Source organism: Macrobrachium nipponense, chromosome 1, assembly GCF_015104395.2.
Source record: "Macrobrachium nipponense isolate FS-2020 chromosome 1, ASM1510439v2, whole genome shotgun sequence".
Lineage (NCBI taxonomy): Eukaryota > Metazoa > Arthropoda > Malacostraca > Decapoda > Palaemonidae > Macrobrachium > Macrobrachium nipponense.
The window spans coordinates 34,656,196-34,681,080 of record NC_087200.1 but is presented as its reverse complement, the minus strand read 5'-3'; the positions used below and the strand labels follow the sequence as shown (position 1 = coordinate 34,681,080).

The 24,885-nt window shown below is 46.0% G+C and overlaps 1 protein-coding gene across 1 annotated transcript in view; it reads right to left on the bottom strand.

Moving 5' to 3' along the window:
* Positions 1-22,904, bottom strand: part of LOC135219225 (uncharacterized) — a 111,079-nt gene extending 88,175 nt beyond the window's left edge. The window contains exon 1 of the mRNA XM_064255810.1: positions 22,592-22,904. Coding sequence (XP_064111880.1) covers positions 22,592-22,823 — 232 coding nt within the window. The 5' untranslated portion in view covers positions 22,824-22,904. The remainder of the gene's footprint in view (positions 1-22,591) is intronic.
* Between the last annotated feature and the right edge of the window lie 1,981 nt (positions 22,905-24,885).

The window sequence follows — 24,885 nt, the reverse complement described above, 5'->3', positions numbered from 1 at the left end:
CACAAATTCTAAAGGAGGGTTAGAAGGGGATACATTAATACCCTGTCTGCTACCCGACTTACTCCTGGAGGAAGACCTCCTAATCTTATCACGTTCTAACTTCTTAACGTAAGCTTTCACACTCATTACAGCGCAAATCAAATCTACACTCTTGCCCCCTACACCCTTTACACAATGTGTGAGGATCAACCAAGGCTTTTGGAAGCCTAACCTTGCATTCCACTTTCGAGCACACCCTGGCGCTAGCAGAACTACATCCAGACATTATTAAGGGAAAAATCTAAGCCAAAATCAAAAAACAGTCCAAATCACGTATGCCAAGCTATCGATCCAATCAAAAAACCAAAAAAGTCAAGAGGATACTCAAGCAATATGAAAAGTTTTCCAAAATCCTGAGGCGGAGGTGTGTAAACAGGTGTTTACGACACCGGCGACAGAAGAAATCTGATAGAAAATGGGAATGGTTTCCTGATACCCTCCTCCCAGCGGCGGGAATGGGTACTAACCACCCTAAACTCCCACTACGTGTGTCGTAAGTTTTAGAAATTCTGTCGGACTTCAGAGAATACAGCTATATATATATCTGACAGGTAAGTTTCATGAACAAACTCTTGTGCGGGATACTGTCTTCGAAGTCTTCCGGAGAAGACCGAAGCGTAAATCGAGGCGGAGGACGCTCTCGATCTCCCGATGAAGCGTCCTCTTCCATCATACCTTTCCTAAGAGGGCGAGAAAGACGATGGCCGCCAGTGCGACGTCTTACGTCTTCCTTACCACTCTCACTTGGAGAGGCTGCATACTCTTCCGTAAGACCTTTCCTAAGAGGGGCGAGAAAGACGATGGCCGCCAGTGCGACGTCTTACGTCTTCCTTACCACTCTCACTTGGAGAGGCTGCGTACTCTTCCGTAAGACCTTTCCTAAGAGGGCGAGAAAGACAATGGCCGCGTTGTGCGACACCTTACGTCTTCGTTACCACTCTCAGTCGGAGAGGTCTTCCGAGATTCCCACCCACGGTGAGGTGAGGACGTCTCGGAGGAAGAGAAGCATTCCTTCAAAGTTCGAGCTTGCGCGCGATCTTTGGCAGCCTGGGATGCGTCTTCAGGATCTGCCGAAGGGACGCCAGACCGGTGTTTAATTCCCGTAACCCTCCTTCGGCCTTCGACATGTCCATTCCCTGTGTTCTGGGAGTCCGACAGAGGTCTCAACCTGGAGGCATTATAGGACCGATCTGACGCCCCCTCCACTTCACTAGGGGCACTAACATTATCACTACACTTTTGCACATTAGATTGTAGCACTTTCATTTTCGATTCAAGGTTCCGAATCGATTCTAAAATGGTAGAAAGGGCATTCCCTTTCTGTAACAATCACTTCCTTATCTGAAGGAGAAATTATAGGGTATGCATAACATGTTCTACATTTATGTTAGATTGAGCAACCTTACTTTGACTTTTAACAGAAGCACTCCTGGAGGAAGACCTCCTAATTCTGTCACGCTCAAGTCTACGAATGTAAGATTCATACGCCTTCCATTCGACATCAGTTAACACTTCACATTCTTTGCACCTATCATCCAACAAGCAAACATGGCCCTCTACAATTCACACACACTGTGTGAGGATCTACCGAGGCTTTTGGTAGCCTCACCTTACATTCTTCTACACCACACACCCTGAAACTAGTAGAACTAGATCCAAACATCTCAATTCTAAGAAAAATCAAAGCCAAAATCAAAATCCAAACCACAATAGCGTATGCCAAATCACTAAGCCAAGTCCGAAACCAAAAAGACAATCCAAATACTCAAGTGACAAATGAAGTTTTCGAAATCCTAAGCGGAGGTCTGTAAACAGAATGTTTACCGACCGGCGACAGAAGAAAATCTGAATAGAAAATGGGAATGGTTCCCGGTATCCGCCTCCCAGCGGCGGGAATGGGTACTAACCACCTAGCCGACCACTGCGTTTGCCGGAGTTTTGAAATTCTGTCGGTCGTCAGAGAATACAGCTATATATATATCTGGCAGGTAAGTGTCATGAAAACAAAATAAAACATTTTCTTCACGTTCCTCCGCGCGGTAACTCTTCCGAAAAATAACAAATTTGTCAAAATTGCATTTTTTCCTAACTATACAAACTGAGGTCCTTTAACAATAGGAAGGTAACTAGCGGCAGCTGGGACGGTCGTAAGCTTCGAACAAGGGGAGAACGGTAGTTAACTGCTTGTCCGATCGTGCGCGCGCCGCGCGCCCGAGCGGTGAAGAATCACTTTTGCTTTAGGCCCATGCAAAAAGTTGCAGAGTGAGGGGTGGTATGAGGTGGGACTATATGTAAAGGACCTCAGGTTTGTATAGTTAGGAAAAATGCAATTTTCGACAAATTGTCATTTGTTCCGATACGTAATACAAACCCTCGGTCCTTTAACAATAGGAAGACTCACTTCTTGGTGGGTGGAATCTGAGTCTTTTTGGTGAACAGACTGGTGTTCGTTCCAACCTTGGAATGCCTCCCTGGTCGTAAGAGCAAGGGAGGGATCCAAACCTCTGTCCGATTGATCGGGGTGTGCACCGCAGGATCAATGGTCAGACCTCTGAGCCAAGTACTAAGAGAGAGGCAAGCGTATCTCGTTGTACCAGCAAGTAAGAACTTGCTCCTTTACAAGAGCCAACATAAAGTTATGGGTTTGTCTCAAGTAGGCATTACCAACTCCTTCCCCCTGGTGGAGGGAGTGGCGGAGGAATTGCTTCTTACCCTAAACCCTATAAGTTAACTACATTCAAAGGGATAGAATTGGGGCTCGGTCGAGTAGCTTACCTGGCATCGGAATGTCCTCCCAGTATGGTGACGACCGTGACCCTCTGCCCACAGGTAGAGAGAGAGAAAGATGGAGAAGAGAAGCCAGTCGCACTCTCATTCACCCATTCATTCCTACAGTCACACCAGGAATCGATGCTGTTCTGCCTGCTCGGGTGCTGGGTAAGCTTACACAACGTGTTGAGCAGCCACCACAGGTCCCAAGGAAAAAGTATCCAAGGACTTGTGGGCAATATCCCGAAGGTAGAAGGACGTGAAGGTAGTCTGGTTGGCCCAGACACCTGCCTTCAGGACCTGCGCCACGGAGAAGTTCTTACGGAACGCCAAAGAGGGTCCAATACCTCCAACTTCGTGGGCTCTCGGTCGAGCGTACGGATGTCGTCACTACCATCAGCCTCGTACGCCCTCCTGATCACCTCACGCAGCCAGAAAGAAAGTGTGTTCTTGGATACTTCTTCTTGGTAACCCCAGTGCTAACGAAGAGGCGTCGACACTCAGGCCTGAGGTGTCGAGTTTTCTTCAGATAGCGCTGTAGCGCCCTCACAGGACAAAGCAGCATCTCATCCGTATCGTTGTCGGTGAAATCCATTAGGGAGGGGATCGTGAAAGACTCGAACCTGTCGTCAGGGATCGACGGATTCTGAGTCTTAGCTACGAAATTCGGGACAAAATCGAGCGGTCACAGATCCCCAGCCCCTGGTATGTTTAACATTGAAGGACAGACCATGAAGTTCCCCTACTCTCTTCGCCGATGCCAGGGCCAGCAAGAAGAGGGTCTTGAGGGTCAGATCCCTGTCTGACGACTCTCGGAGTGGCTCGAATGGTCTTCGAGTCAAACTCCTAAGGACGAAGAGTCACATCCAACTCAGGGGGCCTGAGTTCCCTGGGTGGGCAAGACCTTTCGAAGATCCTCATTAGCAAGGAGATCTCGAACGAGTTCGAGATGTCCAGTCCCCTCAGTTTTTAGGACAAGGGCCAGGCGGCTCTATATCCTTTAACTGTGGGTACTGAGAGGAGCTTCTCTCGGCGAAGAAACACGAGGAAATCCGCTACCTGCTGAAGAGTGGCTCTGAGAGGAGATAGACCCCGTCTACGACACCAAACCACAGAAGACGGCCCACTTCCCCTGGTACACAGCTGACAGAGGACTGTCGGACGTGTCCAGCCATCTCTGTTGCTGCGCTGCGAGAAAAGCCTCTCGTTCGCAAGAGATGGTGGAAACAGCCAGCCGTGAAGTTGTAGGGACTGGACTGCCCGGTGGTACCGCTCTAACGTGTGGCTGGGCTAGAAGGTTGTGCCAGTGGGGCATCTCTCTCGGTTCTTCGCAAGAAGAGCCAGCAGGTCCGGATACCAAACGGCTTGAGGTCGTTTGGGAGCCACCAGGATCATCCTGAGATTGGGAGTGACCAGCGCTCGACTGATCACTTTCCGAATCAGACAAAAGGGAGGAAAGGCGTAGACGAAGAGGTTGTCCCAGGGGTGTTGAAGAGCGTCCTCTGCAGCTGCCCATGGGTCCGGCACGGCCGAACAAAAAACTTGAAGTTTTTTGTTGTGCCGGGTGGCGACAGGTCTATGACCGGACGCCCCCCACAGGTTGAAGAGCCTTTCCGCCACTTCTGGGTGTAGGGACCACTCGGTCCCTATCACCTGATCCCGAAGGCTGAGCTGTCTGCTACTACATTCCTCTTGCCTGGAATGTAGCGTGCTGACAGCGCTATTGAGTGACCGTGGCCCACTCGTGCACCTGCACGGTCAACTGGGGTTGTACGGGAGACACTAGGCCCCCCTGCTTGTTGACGTATGCCACTACTGTGGTGTTGTCGCACATCAACACCACGAGTGCCCACCAAGCGGTCCTGGAACTCTTAGAGAGCGTAAAACGCCGCCTTGAGTTCCAGGACATTGATGTGAAGGTGCTTGTCGTGATGGTCCCACACACCTGCAGCCAGCAACTCCTCCAGGTGTGCGCCCCATCCCTCGGTCGATGCGTCTGAAAACAGCAGCATCTCCGGGGGGGGGGAGTGCGTAGAGGCACTCCTCTTAAGAGGTTCCTGTCGTCGAGCCACCAGGCTAGGTTTCCTGCCTCACCTTCTCCGTGATGGACACGGGGAAGTAAGTGGATCCTTTACCTGTGACCAAACTCTCCTTAGTCTCCACTGGAGAGACCGCAGGTGAAGATGTCCGTGAGGAACTAACCTTCTCGAGTGACGACAGGTGGCCGATCACGACTTGCCATTGCTGAGCTGCCTGTTCCTGCCGAGACAGGAACCGCCGGCTGCCTCCCTGAATTTGCTGATCCTCAAGTCTGCGGGGCGGACTTGAGCTGCTACCGTATCGATCAGCATACCCAGGTACTTCATCTTCTGCTTGGGTTCGAGATCGGACTTCTCGTAGTTTATCACGATCCCCAGATCGCGACAAAACTTTAGAAGTCGATCCCTGTCCTGCAGCAACTGCGAGCGGGAGCTCGCCAGGACCAGCCAATCTTCGAGATACCTCAGAAGACGTATCCCGTGCGAATGGGCCCAAGCAGACACCAGCGTGAACACTCTCGTGAACACCTGTGGGGCGGTTGATAGACCGAAGCAAAGTGCCCTGAATTGGTACACCGTCCCGTCGAAGATGAAGCGGAGGTACTTTCTGGAGGACTGATGGATGGGTATTTGAAAATACGCATCCTTCAGGTCCACATGAAAGCATGAAATCGTTCTCCCTGATGGAGTCGAGCACGGAACGTGCTGTCTCCATCTTGAAACCGAGTCTGGCGAACAAATCGGTTCAGGGGAGAGAGATCTATCACCGGGCGCCAGCCCCCCAATGCCTTCTCCACTAAGAAAAGGCGCTGTAAAAGCCCGGTGACCGATCTACTACGACTTCTACAGCTCGTTTGGTCAGCATGGTCTTGATCTCCTGCCGAAAGAGCGTCGTCCTTTGAGGATCCTAGAACATATGTCTGAAGATGGACCGGGTTGGAGGGTGAGGGGTGGCCGAGATTCGAAGGGTAGTAGAATATCCCTCCTGAAGGACGTCTACTATCCAGGTCTCGGCACCGTAGCGCTGCCAAGTTGCCCAATGGCTCGCTAGGGCACCCCCCCACTTCTGGCAGCTGGTGAGGGGGAACGCCGTCCCTAGCGTTTACCACCTCGCTTCGACTTCTTCCCAGCATCTCCTCGGGGAAAGGAGGGCTGGGAGGAGGGGGCTGGTTTACGGCCTCCTTTACCAGAATTTGAAGCAGGAAGAGTCATTTCCTCGGGGCTTCGATGGAGCAGCCGTCTTAGCAGCCGAGGAAAGCGCCAGCTAAACTCTTAGGCTTAGCCGCAGTTGTACGAGGTTGCCCAGAAAACCTTCGTAACTGCCTGTGAACCAGACGGTCACTGTCATCAGTGCGCCGTCTCTCCACCGCAGCGTCCACCATCTCTCCGGGAAAGAGAGCGGAGGAACTCTTCATTGGTCCGTTACGGAGTCCATTTACCGCCTCACGCCCAGCCCCCTTGGCTACTCGTGTAAAGACAGCGTCCCTACGACGGAGAACCAAGTTGGCCCACAGGTTTGCCGTCTGATGGGCGAGGTAGGAGATGGCCCTACCTCCAGACTGGCACAGTCTCCTGAAGTCGGGGTCGTCTTTCGAGGGCAGCGCCCCCAGAGTCGGCCGCGACCTTGGATACTGTGAGGGACCACAGATCCAACCAAGAGACTGCCTGGAAAGCCGCCATAGCGGTAGCTTCCAGACCCAAGTGCCTCCTGCTGCGAGAACCACAAGTTCTCCGACAGGAGCTGCTGCAGGGACACACCTGGAGTTAGCCTAGCTAGCTCCGGGTTAACCTGTTTGGGCGGTATTGGATCCACTGATGGCACGTAGAACTTCCGCTGTCGCTGCAGAGGAGGAGGAAGTAGCTTGGAAGACCGTCCTGACTTAAGTGAATCCTCTCGTCCTGAGACGAAATTCTCCACCTGGTCAAGGACTGAGTCTGCAAGCTCCGATCGTGGCAGTCCCACCACCGTCAATTTGTTGGGGTTCCCTCTTCGGGGGGGCCCCAAAATGACTCCAGCCGGGACGTGGGCTCAGATGGTGGTAGCGGCGATCCTTCCCCCAGGTCGTTGTGCTGACGAATCAGCGCAATAACCTGGGCAAAGTTCCTCTGGATCTCGGGAGTTACAGCGTCCTGAGGAGTAGGACCGTCCAGTCCCTCCAACAGGAGCAGCTCTCGAGACCCTCCCCCTTCAGAAGGAGGAACAGCAACAGACCCCTGACGGTCGCCTCCAGCCACTTGCGCGTACGACCTGGCTGGTCCTAAGACCATGCCTGGTGCGTGCGGCATCGTGACAGGATCGTGAGCGGCGCACCTCTCATGATCACTCCTAGCTACCTCGCTCTTCCCGGTGTAGCCCGAGGAAGTTGAAGGTAGTGGAGAGACAGACCTGACGCTCCCCCCCCGCTCGCTGGCAGGACCAGCGTACGTGGGGGCTGCAGCCGATCACCAACCCGTGGTGGGGATCGATCTGCAGGCCTGGCCGTGCCGCTCACCTGTGGCGAGCGGCTCGACTGAGCACGTCGACCCCGGTCCCGTGCGTTAGACGAGCTGCTGCTGGCCACCGTCTCCGTCCGGTCCCTGTGGGAGCGGCGGTCAGGTGATCTGCAGAGCTCGCTTTCGCGGTGAGACCGGTGAGCGTCCTCACGGCACGTCAAACCGCTGGTACCAGCCGAAGCTGGTACCGTCGGTCGAGGGGACCTCTTCCCAGCCTCAACCCATGGCCGGTCAGAGACCGTCACGTCAACCCGAGGTACCGGCTGGTCGCTACGAGAGCGGCCGCTGGCCTGGCGAGAGTCACCTGCGCGACTCTCGACAGTCTTCTGCTCCGTGCCTCGGTCATGACGGTGAGCGAGCTCAGGCGTCTTGACTTTGGCTGCACGGTCGCCCGAAGGAGACCGTACACTCGGAACTTCTCGCGGACGAGAAGCCGAGCCGGTACCTGGCTTAGCAGCAGCGCTACCAAGACCAGGCGAGTATGTACCAGCAGTAGCCAGCACACACCCTTGGTCCCCGTCTTCTTCTTCTTCTCAGAAGAGGAGACGGGCCCTGTTCCCGAGGGAACAGGAGGACCAGCAGAAGCACCCCCCGTCACACCGGAGTGAGACGGGCCCTTCGAAGGTCCCGCAGGAGCCTTCTTAGGGGGGGAGGAGGCAGCCTTCTTCTTCTTCGGCTTGGAAGCCTTAGAAGTCGAAGGGGGAGAGGCGGCAACAGACGACGAAGAAGACGATGAAGACGACGACGACACCTTCCTCTTCTTCCTCTTCTTCGTCAGCTCCCTCAGGACGGACGTCAGGTCTTCCATCCACGGAAAAGTCGGGCCAATTGCCGAAGCAACACGCCCCGACTGATCCTGTCCGGAAAGACCTGAGTCCGGGGCAGAACCTCATGACGAGACGCGACGTGGGCAGGGGCAGGCACGGCAGGAGCGGCAGGAACATCAACAGCAGGACCAGCACCAGCAGCAACATCAACATGAGCGTCACGCACCGCGCGCCTCGTAGGAGCGGCGCGAGCGGCTGGGCCAGCAACACTAGCTGCAGGTACGGCAGGTACGGCAGCATAGTCCGGCGTCACAGGCATCTCCAACTCAGCCAGATTCATCATCGGGACGGGCGGCAGGTCCAGGGGAGAACTTTTCAGACGGCGAAAACAAAGTCGGGGGGTCGGCAGCACATAGAATCCAGGTGGAGGCGGCACGCCCCTCTTAGGTACGGCAGCAATTGGCATTTGGATTGATGCAGTGGGGGTCACAGATGCAATGTGTTGCGTGTAAACCACATGAGGAGGGGCGGCGTACGCTGGGGTAGACACTGTATTCGTAGTCGTTGTGACTACACCATGAGTTACTACTGCCGACCCCGCCAGTCGTTGAATTAAGCCCTGGATACTGGGAGCGCCCTGCAGTCCCAACGACGCCCACACCTGTCCAAGGTCGTCACTCACAGAAGGCACACCTGAGGGAGGAACAGTCGGGTCAGTTAGAGGGGCACCCTCACGCCTGGGGAGGACGAACCCCACCCAGAGCGGACGGAAGACCCCGAATACAATTGGACATCCGGGTATCAGGCGCCCTCCTCCACACCTCGACGGATCGAGTGAGGAGAAGGACTCCGAAACCCCCCCCGCAGGGGAAGGCGCAAACCGTGGGGGCTGAGCTGGAGGCAGGAAGGATGACGAGGTATCCGTCACCAAAGGAGTCGCTGGAGAGCTTTCCGACGACTCCTTGGTCGATCTACGCCTCTTCCTACCCTCGTACAGACCCACTGCCGCCTCGGACCAATTCATACATACATTACATGGTTCGGTTCGGGAACATTCGCGCCCACCCCCGACACCGATAACACAATTCATGTGGATCTATATCAAGATAAGAGCGAAATCCGCCGCATTTACGCCCCTCCAGCCCGGGACACACTCTACGGGCAGCTGGTGGGCGCGGCAAAAGCTCTTCGAGATCCATAATTCAGTCACTTTACAAATCAATGAAAATGAAAAAAGAGTACTTACAATTTCATTCACAACCACAAACAAACCAGTCAGAAGAAATTGTAAACACATCCAAAGCACACGACAAAATAGCGGGCAGAGCGATGACGAGCACGTCCTGTCACACACGGCCCCGAAAGCAAAAGTGATTCTTCACCGCCGCGCGCACGATCCCGGACAAGCAGTTAACTACCGTTTTCTCCCCTTGTTTGAAGCTTACGACCGTCCCAGCTGCCGCTAGTTACCTTCCTATGTTAAAGATTGTGGTAATGTTTGCACCATTTTAAATTAGCCGTTACATAAAGTTTTATATATGAAAATGTGCGCAATTTCATGTAGAATACAACAAAAAATAATTGAAGGTTGTAGCTTTTCTCATTTTTGAAATATTTGCATATAAATCACGATAAATAGAAAAAAAACCACGTTCCGTCAACTTTGACTCTACCGAAATGGTCGAAAAACGCAGTTGTCAGCTAAAACTCTTACAGTCTAGTAATATTCAGTCATTTATCTTCATCTTGAAACAAATTCGAAGTCTCTAGCAAAATACGGGAGACAATTTTTTATTTACCGCTCCGGCGTAAGAGGGTTAAGAGATTGAAGGTACGTTTCAATAACTTGCTAAGAATAATTCTGGGAGTCAGATATGAGGATGGAAGACCGGTGATGGGCACATCGGAACTATATACACGTTTGCAAATACTAAACATAAGTAGCCTGTATAAACTAAGCTTATTCAAGTTCTTGAGGAGACTGCTTATGGGTGAGCTGCCTTACTTTTATGATCTTTTGTTACGCCCCAACTTGAGTTCCCATGAATATGCTACTAGGGGCCGTGGTTATCATACACCTATCATACGTACGCAGGTTGAAAGGAGATTCCTCCACTATCAGCTGATTGGGCTTAACAATGAACTTGACAGAAAACTTTTGGAAGATTCCTTTTATGATTCTCTCAGAAACTACAAAAAACTGTTACTTGCACAACAGTAGGTATTTTAAGTGGTGTTGAACTGTGTTTTTTAATGACTCCTTTTAGTTACCCAGGTATTTTTTATTCCTTGGACACAAGCTGGACGTGTGTTATTTTATTGGCATTTGTATAAGTGCTTTTTGTGTTGCAAGCTGGACTTGCCTTCTTTTGTATTTTAATGTCTTACTTAGTATTATAACCCTTTATCAAAATAGGCTCGACCCATGTATTTTTATGTCTCTGTTTTAGCTTTAAGTCTGTATAACTTTCATGTAAAACCAGTAAACTTGCCTTATGTTATTGCCATATAAGCATTAAATTGCTTCGGAGAATTTTCTGCTTATACTATGAATTTGTAACAAATAAGGACAAACAAATATACTATACTATACTATACACTTTATTTACAGGTTTTGCATTTTTATTATTAAGTTACGTATTGAATGGTCCAAATTGTTGTAGTATTTCATTGTTTATAGGTCAATTTACCTTTATTATGAAATTTACTGGGGTGTTTTTGGAGGGCTTGGAACGGATTAGCCATTTTACATGTAAAAAAGTAAAATGTGGTCCAAGATACGAAAACCTCATGATACGGAAGGCGCCTCGGAACAGATTAATTTCGTATCTCGAGGTACTACTGTACAATCTTTAATGTGTTCTAGGAATGGCAAGTCATCGTTTCCAGTTTAGTGGAACTTGACACATATGCTGATGCCTTTAAAAACTTTCCATGAATTTAGATGTCATATTAATGCAATATGTAATTATAAAATTGCTCTAATATTTGTGTGAGTAATGATATATCTATCTATATTATAGATATATCTAATAAGTTAAAGAGAATGAGATACGAGATAGATATAATAAGATTATATGATAGATATTAAGCTTATAGTATTATAGAGGACATAAGAATAGCGATTAGATAATAGAGATAATGAGAATATAATAATAATATAGATCGATATATCTATCTATTATAGAGAGATAGATCGATATGTTATTTAGATATATAGATATTATTATATATATATATATTATAGATACTATATATTCTACTACTCATATAGATAATAGAGTATATTATAGTATTATATATATTAGATATATATATATATAGATCATTGATATATTATATATATATAGATATATAGATATAGATATTATATATATATATAGATTATATACATACTACATACCAATCCCTACAGATACATATAACACATACATACAATATACATACATACATACCATATACAAATAACCATCCAAATACCAATATACAATAACATACAACAAATATACATACCATACACTAACATATACAGTACAATACATACATTATACATACGACATACATAAATACAGACATACATAAACATATATAATTAATATCATATATATATAATTATATCTATATATAATAGATACACACACACGTATATACTATTACAAATAGATACGCTAAATTCACTTATTTCCACGGTTTTGTGTAACTTTCATCCCAAGTCTGAAGGTTAAACACAAAACAATTGACAACACTGATAAAAAAAAAAAATAGGAAAGCACGGACAACATTGTAGCTAATGTTCATAGCAAAACCGATGAAATTTGTGTCAGGAATCTGGTTACTTTTACAACACTGAATATTTCCAAATGAATTATCATGAATACATAATAAATATGGTAATTCTAAGGCTACATTCCGCGGTAAAGTAGACTATGGCAGTTGACGTTTTCCTATACGTTTTCCTATGTTACTTTACTTAACGAACAATAATTTAAAGTAATATTTATTCGGCTGACTATAATTAAACCATAATTTACCTTTGAAGGCTACATGATGGTACAAGGGGTGCGATGTACTGACATACAGAATTGAAAGGTAATTTAAGATTAGTTATAGTAGACTGGCAAAATATAACCTTAAACTCTTCAGAATTTTGGTTCGGGGCCAAGAAACTTAAACAAACTGCCGTATTTGAATTCTGGTAGGGGTGTGGGATACGTAACCACCAGGTAGGAGTTGGTAACATGTTATCTGATTGGGGGGGGGGGGGGGCAAACGTAACTAATCTAACCTAACCTAACCTACCCCAGTAGAACGTGTTACCTGACCAGGGGGGCTCCGCGCTGTATAACCCCCTTTAAATGAAGGCAATCTGAAACAAAAGCTCCCCATAACATGGCGCATGCTTAGTAGGACTGGCACATGCGTAGTAGGATTCGGCGTCATAATAGCAGTAATATTAGGTAGGTTTTGGCTATGACGGCTCCATTATCAGTTTTTTTATCGCTTTATTTTAGCTTGTATTTCATGTTTCAAATGTCATAAATAAGAGGAAATAACACAATATCACGATAAGACCTTCCCCCCAGGAGTTTTACCCCACCCATAACCCCGCTTTCCCATTGGTCCCCCTTACCATAGGATAGAGTTGTAAGGCATAATTCTCCCAAGTGCTTTACCAGACCTAAAACCCTGCATTCCCACCGGTTCCCCTTCCTGTAGGATAGAGTTCAAAGGTAAATTACAGGTTAATTACAGCCAGCCACAAAAATACTACTCTAAATTCTTGTTCAGGAGATAAAATTCTATTGAAAAACATCAACTGCCACAGTCTAGTTCGCCGCAGTATACGGGCTTAGATCTACCATAAATATGATATTGTTAAGATACAATAAAGTTTTTGTACATACTTACCTGGCAGATATATACTTAGCTATAGACTCGGTCGTCCCGACAGAATTTCAAAACTCGCGGCACACGCGACAGGTAGGTCAGGTGATCCACCATTTTCCCGCCGCTGGGGTGGCGGGGGTCTGGAACTATTCCCGTTTTCTAAGCCCTAATTTCTCTTACACCTGTCTCCTGAGGGGAGGCTGGGTGGGCCATTAATGTATATATCTGCCAGGTAAGTATGTACAAAACTTTATTGTATCTTAACAATATCTTTTTGTACAAGTAAACTTACCCAGCAGATATATACTTAGCTGATTGGCACCCTTGGTGGCGGGCAAGAGACAGCTAAAAAACAAAATAATACTTAAACTAAATACATTAAAAAAAACAGGAAAAAACAACCTATGTTCTTGGATAACATAATCCATAGTTCCTACCTTATTGGGCTGAAGACTTCATGACTACTGTCGATGAGTCTGCTTGCCTCAAGAGTTTCAACGAGGAATGAACCTATGGTTGAATAACTCTTTGGATCGTGTCAATGGGGGCTAGCCCGCTTACGCGACAGAGCCTATACTGGATCGTACCAATGGGAAGGGGGCTGACCCACTTACATGGTAGAGCCTTGACCTTTTGTCATATCAATGGAGACTCGCCCTCTTACATGACAGAGTTAAGGTTATTAAACAAATCACAAAGAGCACTGAAGCCAATCCCGATCACCTGACCAATGTTAGTCTTGTTACAATCTATGAATGTAGAGGGTCCCTATTCCTCTGACAATTACCCAAACAATAAAAAACAAACCAACATAAAAACAGTAATTTAAGCCTTAAACTAAATAGGAAGGATTAGCCTGCAGACCCTTCTCCCAGCACTGAATTCGCCGAAACATACGCTCCCAGAGCAAAGCACTTTTCGTACGAAATTTTAACATCTCTTAGGTAATTCGAGGCGAACACCGAATTACATCTCCAAAATGTCGACTCTATAAGAGCCTGAAGCGACCATGTTTTGTGAAATGCCATCGACGTAGCTATGGCTCTCACTTCATGAGCTCTCAACTCTGAGAACCTTGAAATGCTCTTCTTCGCATTTAAGGTGAGCTTCCCTTATTACATCTTTTATGAAGAATGTAAGGGCGTTCTTAGAAATCGCTCTTTTCGGATCTCTTACAGAGCACCAAAGACTTTCTTCTGTACCTTTCAGCAACTTCTTCTTCTCCAGGTAGAACATTGAGTGCCCTGACTGGACACAAAGTCCTTTCTAGTTCTCTCCCTGTTAATGAAGATATTCCTTTTATCTCAAGCTTCTGGCCAAGGTTTTGAGGGATTTTCATTTTTCGCTAGAAAAAATGGTTGAAAGGAGCAAATCGCTGAATCTTTCTTAAACCCCACTTTACCTTCCAAAGCTTGCAACTCGCTCACTCTCTTGGCTGTTTGCTAACGCAAAAAGGAATAAAGACTTTCTTGTTAAGTCCCTAAACGAAGCTGCGTGAGACGGTACGAATTTTTCCGACCATTAGGAACTTGAGGACCACATCCAAAGTTCCAGCTAGGCTTCGTTGATTACATGTCTTTCGTGGTCTCAAAAGACCCTTATAGGTCATGAAGATCTTTATTGTTTGTCAGATCTATTCCTCTATGTCGAAAAAACGGAGGCCAGCATACTTCTGTAACCCTTCACTGTTGAAAAAAAACTGCCAGGTTTTTTTTACAGTCCCTTTTCCTCAAATATAGGAGAAAATCTGCGATTTCAGTTACAGAGGTACTGGAGGAGGATATTTTCTTTTCCCTACACCATCTTCTAAACAACTCCCACTTCGACTGATATACTTTAGAAGTGGAGACTCTTCTGGCTCTTGCAATAGCCTTCGCCACTTCTCGTGAAAAGCCCCTTGCTCTGACAAGTCCTTCGACAGTCTGAAGGCGGTCAGACTTAGAGCGGGGAGTTTTTGTGAAACCTGTCGAAGGTGGGGTTGTTTGAGAAGATCGTTCCTTAGTGGAAGCGATCTTGGAAAATCCACTAACCACTCCAGCACCTCTGTGAACCAATCGAGAGCCGGCCAAAAGGGTAGCGATGAGGGTCATTCTTGTTCCTTCCGAGCAAGCGAACTTCCTCAACACTTCTCCTACTATCTTGAAAGGAGGAAGAAGTACGCGTCCAAGCCCGTCCAATCTAGCAGAAAGCTGTCTACTGCTACTGCTTGAGGATCCGAGATCGGGGAGCAATAGGTTTCTAATCTGTGGTTCTTGTTGGTCGCGAACAGGTCTATATTGGGCCTTCCCCACAGATGCCACAGTTGTTGGCAAATCTGAGGATTGAGAGTCCATTCCGTGGGTAGGACTTGATCTTTTCTGCTTAACAGATCTGCCGGAACATTTTTTTTTCTCTCCCTGTACAAACCTTGTGAGGAGAGAGATCTTCCTTTCCTGTGCCCAAATCAGCAGATCCTTTGCTGATTCGTACAGGGAAAAGGAATGCGTCCCCCTTGCTTCTTTATATAAGCGAGGGCTGTTGTGTTGTCCGAGTGAATCTGAATCCCCAGACCTGAGACCTGTTCCTCGAAATGAACCAAAGCTAGATGAATGGCAGTTAGCTCTTTCTTGTTGATGTGCCAGGACACTTGTTCTCCTTCCCAAATGCCTGACACTTCTTGCGAACCTAGGGTCGCTCCCCACCCTGAATCTGAGGCGTCTGCAAACAACGCTAGGCGCGGGTTCTGTAAGCGAAGGGAGATTCCTTTGCTTAGTTTCTGTGGATCTAACCACCAACGGATATTCTCCTGATCCGTTTCGAGATTGGAAAAGTCTCTCCCAGATTGTTGGACTTCCAATCCCACTTCTCCTTCAGATAAAATTGAAGGGGTCGTAGGTGAAGTCTTCCTAAGGAAACGAAACTGTTCCATCGAGGAGAGGGTCCCCAGCAAGCTCATCCATTCCCTCGCGGAACAATGTTCTTTTTCCTTAAGAAGACTGACACCTTTTCTAGGCAGCGTTCTCCTCTTTCCTGCGAAGGATACGCTAGAAAATCCCGAGAATCCATCTGAATCCCCAGATAGACAATACTTTGCTGGGGAGTCAGCATGGATTTCTCGTGATTTACTAAAAGTCCTAAGGACTTTGTCAACTTTAGAGTCACTAAAAGGTCCTCCAGACATTTTTTCTCCGATTGAGGGCTCTTATTAGCCAATCGTCCAGATATAACGAGATCCTGATCCCTTCCAGATGTAGCCAATAAGCTACATTCTTCATGATGTCCGTAAAGACTTGAGGGGCAGTCGAACGTCCGAAGCACATCGCTCGGAACTGGAACACTTTCCCTTGGAACATGAACCTCAGATATTTCCTTGCTGCCGGATGAATTGGCACATGGAAATACGCATCCTGAAGGTCCAGGGACACCATCCAGTCCCCTGGACGAAGAGCAGATAGAACAGAGGAAGACGTCTCCATTGAAAATTTCTTCTTCAAGACAAAGAAATTCAGGGCACTGACGTCTAGAACTGGTCTCCATCCCCCCGATGCTTTCGGTACCAGAAATAGCCGATTGTAGAATCCTGGGGACTGGAGATCTTGAACCAGTTCTACCGCTTCCTTGGAAATCATCTGTTCCACTGCTTGCAACATAGCAAGCTTTCGGACCGGATCCGAGTATCTGGCGGTTAACTCCCTTGGAGTTGTCGTCAAGGGAGGATTTTCCCTGAAGGGGATTAAGTATCCTTTTTTCAGGATAGAGAGGGACCAGGAGTCCGCTCCCTTCTGCGCCCAGACTTTGGCAAAGTGGAGTAGCCTGGCGCCTACTTTCGTCTGGAGGACTTGCTGTTCATCTAGACTTCCCGAAGGACCTTCTAGATGGTCTACTCTTTCTCTCTGGTCTTCGACCTCTAAGAGGGGCTCTAGAAGAGGAGGCCCCTCGAAAGGGCTGAACAAAAGAGGGTCTCTCTTTCTTCTCTATCGGCACTGAACCGGCCTAAAACTTCTTGGCTGAGTGCGTGAGGAGATCTTGAGTTGCCTTCTCCGTAAGAGATTTCGAAACCTCTCTAAACCGTCTCTTGTGGGAAAAAAGGTGCGTGATAAAGGAGCAAAAGAAGAGATGTCCTTTGGAAGGGTGATACTGCTCTTGCTAAGAAAGAGCTAAAGACAGATCTCTTCTTCAAAACTCCCGTTCCAAAAAAGAGAGGCAACTTCCACAGAACCGTCCATGACCGCTCTGTCCAGGCAAGCCAGGACGCTCGAAAGTTCCTCCATGGAAACAAAGTCCGTGTCCTGAGCTCTCTTCGCTAATGCTCCTAACGCCCAGTCCATAAAATTGAAGAACTTCTAGGGTTTTAAAGAGGCCCTTAGAAGGTGGTCCAGCTCACACATGCCCCAAGTCGCCTTAGCAGACAGCAACGACTTCCTCCTAGAAGAGTCCACTAAGGACGCAAAATCCGCATCCGCGGAAGAAGGCAGACCTAACGCCCCCCATCGGCTCTTTGGTCTCGTACCACCTTCCTGGTTTGCCTGTTAACTTGGAAGGAGGGCAGGAAAAACTGTCTTGCCCGCTTCCCTTCTGGAAGTCAACCACTCTGAAAAGTTTTCAATGCCTTTTTCATACAAAGAGCGGTGGGGCGCCATCTTAACGAAGGAAGACGATTTGAGAGCTTTAGTGCTGGACATCAAAAACGATCCTGGTGAAGGAGGGTCCGCAGGATGAAGGGAGTCTCCGAAACTCCTTTAGCAGCAAAAGAGAAAGTCTCTTGTAGTCCGAAACTGCTACATCTACAGGCTCTTCGTCTTCCGATACCTGGTCCAACTGATCTACAGAAGGAGATCGTTTTGGAGTGATCTGGCTCTTCCCGGGAGAAGAACTCCTTTCCCGAGAAGGGGAGGGGAGCGGAACATTAGCACTCCTATACGAAGAGTGAGGCTCCTGTCTGTAGGCAACACTCTTGTGCCTACTAGACTCTTGTTGCTAGGTTCGTCGGGTTCGTGGCGCTTGCTAGGCTCCTGGCGTCCTGATTCAGGGCGCTTGAAAAGTATCCCCGCGTCCTGATTCCTGACGCTTAACAGGCTCTTGGCGCCCATAACACTTGACGCCTAACGTACTCCTGGCGTCCTGTTTTTCTGGCGTCCTAACTCCTGGCGCCCTGACTCCTGACGCCCTGACTCCTGGCGCCCTGACTCCTGGCGCCCTGACTCCTGGCGCCCTGACTCCTGGCGCCCTGACTCATGGCGTCCTGGCTCATAGCGTCCTGATTCCTGCCTTCTAGCAGAATCCTGACGTCCTGAATCCAGCGTTCTAAGAGGCTCTTGACGTCCTTTCTTGCGTCTTGCTGCCTCTTTGCGCCTGTCTGGCTCCTGGTCCTGAAGACCCAAGGGATCCTGATACCTAAATCGGTTTTCCGGTTCCTTGTAGCTAAAACCGATCGAGACTTCTGCTCGATGCGCTGTGTCTAAGAGGACGCTTCTTGGGGAAGCCAGCCTATAGGGCGAAAGGGCTCTTCTCTCAGGAGAACAACTCCTATCCGACGAGTCCCTTGACGAAGGCGATAAACGCCCTGGAGATCGTGAGAGTTCTCTCCTATACGAAGAAGGACGCTTAGCGGAACTCTTAACAGGGAGCGAGACATCCTTCCTCCTGTAGAGGTCCTTAGCAAAAGAGCCTACGAGCGACGCTAACTGCTCTTGCAGATTAACCAAAAACTTCTTGGTCGGATCCTGAAGAAGCAGGCTCCTCTTGTCTAGTCCTCTTAGGCCCTCCCGAAAGGCCAATCCTCGGGAAAACGCTCTGGGCTGGAGTCAGCAGCGTCTCCTTTAGGCGCCTTCCAGGCTCTCTTCAAAGGGCGCGAACGGGAGGCCGAACTCCATCCTCGTTTAGGAGAGGAAGAGTCTGAGGCCGAAAAACACTCCTTTAGGACGCCTTTTCTGCGGCAATCCGAGGCAGCCTGGGACTTAACAACAGGATCTGCCGAAGGGACGCCTGACCGTTGGGGATGTTCTGCATCCTCCCTGCGGCTTTCGACATTCCTCCTCCCTGGTCCTGGGAGTTTGGAAGAGGTCTAGGCCTAGGAGCCAATGAGGAACCGGTCAGACGCCCCCTCCACTGCACTGGGGACACTGCACAAGTCACTATCACCACTCTTACCTTGTTTAGAGCTCGTAGCTGAGCTTGAAGTTTCTTAATTGAAGCTTTACATTTTCCCTCTCTGATGAAGAATCTTTGGATTCAGAACAGGGAGAAGCAGCTGAGGCTAAGGGAAAATTGTTAGATGGAGAGTTAATTTCTTGTTCTAAGGAGCAAGATCTACTAGATGACCTAGCTGAAGCCTTCCTCACTCTATCTCTCTCAAGCTTCCTAACATATGATGATAATTCCTTCCATTCAAAGCTCCGTAAGGTTCTCGCATTCCACACAGGTGTTAATAACAAAAAGAACATTCATTCTCCCTGCATTTAGCGCAAATACTATGCGGATCTAATGCCAGATTTAGGCAGCCTAACCTTACAGTCTTCCCTACTGCGAACTCTAAACATAGGTGAAGCCTTAGCGTCAGACATCGTGAAAGAGTAGTCAAAACCAAAGTCGAAAAAACAGTCCCACAATAAGCGTATGCCAAGCCAGAGAAAAAACAGAATACGTCACCCAAAAACCAATCCAAATTCTCGGCAAACGAGTTGAAATCCAAGATGGAGGAACGAACAATAGGTGTTGTCCGTTCAACCGACAGAGAAATTATGGCTTAGAAAACGGGAATAGTTCCAGACCCCGCCACCCAGCGGCGGGAATGGTGGATCACCTGACCTACCTGTCGCGTGTGCCGCGAGTTTTGAAATTCTGTCGGGACGACCGAGTCTATAGCTAAGTATATATCTGCTGGGTAAGTTACTTGTACAAAAATACCCAATTCATAACCTTATTCTGGTCTTTAACCAATTGTTTAAATGTTAATCTAGCGCACTCTTCTTCTTCTTCCCAAACAATTGCTGTGTTTACCTGTCTGGAGGCTGAAACACCCTTGTCATTTAAGATTGTCGTGAAGAAAGTGTCCCAGCGTCTATGGGTACAAGTGCTGTGCGGATTTAGCACAGGAAATGGGAAGTTTGTTGACACAAAGAAACATTGAGATGGCGTCAATCTTCTAAACATAAGGTGTTTTAAGTAAAAATGTCAAAAGCGTAATGGAGGTTAGTTTGCACTGCACATGGCTAGACTTTCAAAACTTCTGGTTAACTGGAAATTATAGCATTATTTTGTAACTTGAGAGAAAATACTTACTTCGAGAGGAAAGTAGAGGTCTCTAGCTGTTGCTTCCATGCAAGTTGGGTTATGACTGGCTTCTAATTCCAGATACTGGAAGTGCTAATGTTATTTTTTGGGAAAGTGACAGCGCAACAATACAGTGTGCGGCTGTCTGCACTGCAGTGTTTTACCTTACTAGGTAGTACAGGAAACTGTAATTTCCGAAGAACTACCCTACACGGAGTTATTACCTAGATCTACCAAAGATTTAATTGTGTTGTTGTTTCATCAATTAAATATAGGCCAGAGTGAAGAAGTGATTTATCTGTGAGCCACATGTTGCCACTCAGTCGTTTACCCTACCTACACCATGCAGAGCCATCGTCTAGTCCTACCTTGGGTCACCATCAAGCATGCCCATGTTAGAGTAGAGAATTAATCAAGGCTAGGCAATAGCCTAACCAAAAGCAGTCACTTAGTCTACCTTTCCTAACTCCAGGTAGACTAGGTTAGCCTATTCGCACTAAACTAGGTAGGTAGTACCTAGGGTAAACAACCGCAGTCGATCCATCGTTATCGCGTCGCTTGGCCTTATTCACTCAATATTCAATTGGTGAAACAAGAATACAATTACATCTTTAAGCATACCATTCAAAAGATTGAAGTTTCGTCAACATAATGTGATATATGAAAGCACCATACGAACAAAAATAAGCATGTGAGCTCTTCGTAAAATATGTTTTCAAGGTATGTTTTCAAGGTAGTGTTTTAAAATCAAATATGGTGACAGTCGCATGACTGGCCGTTCTAACCACCATCTATCCCAGCCTTCCCAGCACTCATTTGGACAATGTTAGCATATATATGTAACGTTTATTGATCTTACTCAAGATTGCATTTGTAATCAGCACAATAAAACAACATTTTGTTGCCATATTAGTGAAAGTACGAAACTTTTTATTCCAGGGGTCATAGTTTGAACTGAAATTCATTTTTACCTTGTAATTGGTGGTTTTATTCTTACTGCGATCACAACTAAAACTCCACAGTGCTTATTTGATTGTTATTATACACGTTTTGGTCTTAGTAATTCACTCCAAATTGCACTTGAACAACGTCGCTGCTCTTGGTTCCTAAGCGCTCACTCCACAAGCACAGTTACGGGAAGCACACAAGTACGCAGTGTATGAGGTGCAAAGCTTTATTCCCTTAATTGTTTACTTTACTCAATATTTAGTTTAACTTTACTTTGTTACTTCAAAATGTTTATCTAATTCATGTCTATTATCCCTTTTTTGCAACCAAATTAACCCCGAAAAATTACAAATATTTTTGATGTACTTACGAGCAGGTGACGCGATGAAAAAATGACTCACCATTGCCAATCTAAATGAGCTTCACACATACACCGATGCATTTACAAACTGTTTCCATGAATTCTAGTTGTCATAGCAATGCAGAACCTAATGATAAAATTGCTGTAATATGTATATAAACTACAAATAGACATACGCTAATTTCACTTATTTCCCCGGTTTTGTGTAAGTCTTATACCCAGTTTGGAGGGTAAACATATATCAATTGACAACACTGATAAAAAATTGAAGAGCGCAAAGAATGCCATTGTTCCCTTGGATAAGTAGTGGTTGGAAGTCGCGTTTACGATTGTTGTGATGAAAGTGCCCCAGCGTCTATGGGTATAAGTGATGGGTGGATTTAGCACAGGAAATGGGAAGTTTGTTGACACAAGCGACTCCGTAAACATCGAGATGGCGTCAATCTTCTAAAATATTTAAGCGTAAGTAAAAATTTCGAAAGTGTTTTGGTGAGATTTCCACTGCTGTAGCCACCCTTTTCACTACCCTCTGTTTAAATCTTAAAATTTGGCCTTAATTTCTAACTTTGGAGAAAAATACTTACTTCCGAAAGGAGAGTAGAGGTCTTTTTTTAGCTCCGTTTATCACCAACAAGAGTCGCGACTGATGCCCATCTCCGGTGTCAGGATGTTATAATGTACTTTTTCGGAGGGTGGCATGCATTGATCGTCGTTGGCCTGCTGCAGGCCATGCGGGGTTTTACCCTACTACCTACATCGAAAGGAGAGTAGAGGTCTTGAGCTCCTGCTATCACCACCAACAACTCATGACTAATGACCATCTCCGGTGACAGGACGTGTTAATGTACTTTTTCGGGGGGTGGCCACAAACGCGGTGGTCAGTGAGTTGGCCAGTCCAGTCGGTTGTTTACCCTATAGCTACAGCCATATAGGTAGTAGGTATAGGAATCTGAGTTCCTGTGGTTTTGACAACACTGCACGAGTACCATTACCAGTGGACTGGGCGCTTACCGAAAAAAAAGTTACACAATCCTTACCTGTCATTCCAAAATTCTTTTTGTTCGTATTCCACACAGCATACTTGGTACATGTTGATACTTCGAGCCTTCGAAGAATTTCTTTAGCGTCCGCCAGGGTATTTACCAAGCCTTTGTAATTCGTGTACTTCTGGGAAAATAATGGTACCCATGGTAGTTCTTCTCCTTTAAGCTGTTCACATCCATCTACCAATTCTACGTCCTTTTTTATGCATTCAGTCTCTTCCATCATGAACAATTTGACTTGACAATTTCCTCAGGAGTCAGTTGACCACAAATGACTTTTGTTTACATTTACAGATGCTGACTAGAGCACGATGAAGTACAGCCCCTCCTGGTAAGGCGGGTGAATTAATTAAACAATATGTTTTCTGTGCTAATCAAGTGCATTTACTGGCTTTATGCTTTTTTAAGTGTGATCTCATTATATAGAACGCAAACATTTCAAATGAGCAAAATCTAGCGGAATGTTGTCGTCCATAAGCATGTTGACCATCAATAAGGATAGGTACCAATCAAGCATAATAAGGCAACAATATGCAAGATTTTACCCGTTTGAAATTTAGTGAGATGAGCCCCTTTCTTAAATAGCTACTTATAACAAAGCTTTTCACTATAGCGGGATACTCATTTAAGACAGACTATTAGAATAACTTTCCCGCTGTTCTTTGTGGTGTAACTACTATATGTTGAGATATAGCCAGGAATGTGGTTTGCAGCCCCATTCCATGTACTATTACTAAAATTGCAAAATCTCAAGAAAAAATATAATGCATGTCTTGAAGCTCTGAATGAGTATGGAAGGTATTCAGTGATGCAGAATACACGAATTGTATGTAGGCAGATTTGCTTATATATATATATATATATATATATAATATGGATGTTTGACACTGTGAGACGAAGGCGAAAGGAACTGTGTGAAGGCATGGGCTCCCGCACGTAGGGGCAAGGGGTGGGGGGGCGGCAATTACCCGCCCACGAAATCCTGTAATATATATATATATATATATGATATATATATATATATATATATATATATTATATATATATGAATATATATATAGTATATATATCTATATATATATATATACTATATATATATATATATATATATATATATATATATATATATATATATATATATATATATATATATATATATATATATATATATATATGTGTGTGTGTGTGTGTGTGTGTGTGTGTGTGTGTGTGTAGATAATTAAATTACTAAATAGAAATTTCTCTAGAAGATCTGACGTTCTAACGTACAAAAAATGACTTTTTATGCAACCTTTCCATATATGCATGGCCTAACCTTTCAAAAGAGATTCACACAAGTTATTCATGACCATCTCCCAGCCATATCAGTAAAATTAATTCCCAAAAAATCCTCTTAATATAGGCTCCTTGTTGAAGATAAAAGACCAGCTGTGTCCTTCTATGTCTTCTGATGTCATCTATAAATATACTTTCCCTAAATGTGTTTCAGGGATTTACGTGGGATCCATCAGGAGACTACTTAAGGTGCGCATTGATTCAGATCGGAGAGTCAGTTTCCGCACAGGTAGCAGAATCTCAAACCCAGAGCACTCCAATATCAGGAACCATTCAAAACAATGAAATACCTACATTGAGAACAAAGATTTGTGTCATCGGTCATACTGCCAATCCTGAAGATTTAATAGTCGTAGGGTCGTTGTTTATAAAAACTTGTACCATTGTTAAATACTCATACATCTGCGAGTCAATTGTATCTAGCTTAAGTTCGTACTGTGGTGGTTTCCTTCCATTTAGTTCCTTACACTCTCACCTCTAGGTTGGTTGTGTTTTTATTTTTTATTTATTTCATTCTTACTCTGTTATATCTTAAATGAATTCTTAGCCTGCACTTTTAATTGTTTTTATCTTTTCTTATGTGCAGCCCAGAAGATGTAATTCTGTACATAATTACGAAACATCGGCGAGAAAAAAAAAGCCTAATATTGATATGTAGTTTTCGTCCGTCTTCCTCTGGATATGTTACCTGGAGTATTTCCTCTGTGCCCCGTATCTATCTATATATACTATATATATATATATATATATATATATATATATATATATATATATATTTATATATATATAAGGGATTTTGATGAAGGAAAAATCTATTTTGGGCAAGGGCCCGTGTCGCCCAGTGAAATGTCCTTTTAGCAACAATTTCTAAGGTAAATATTGCTAACATTACCAGAGAAAAAACTAAAATGGAATGTCAGAGAATTCTGACTCGCTAACCTTATATAAAAAGG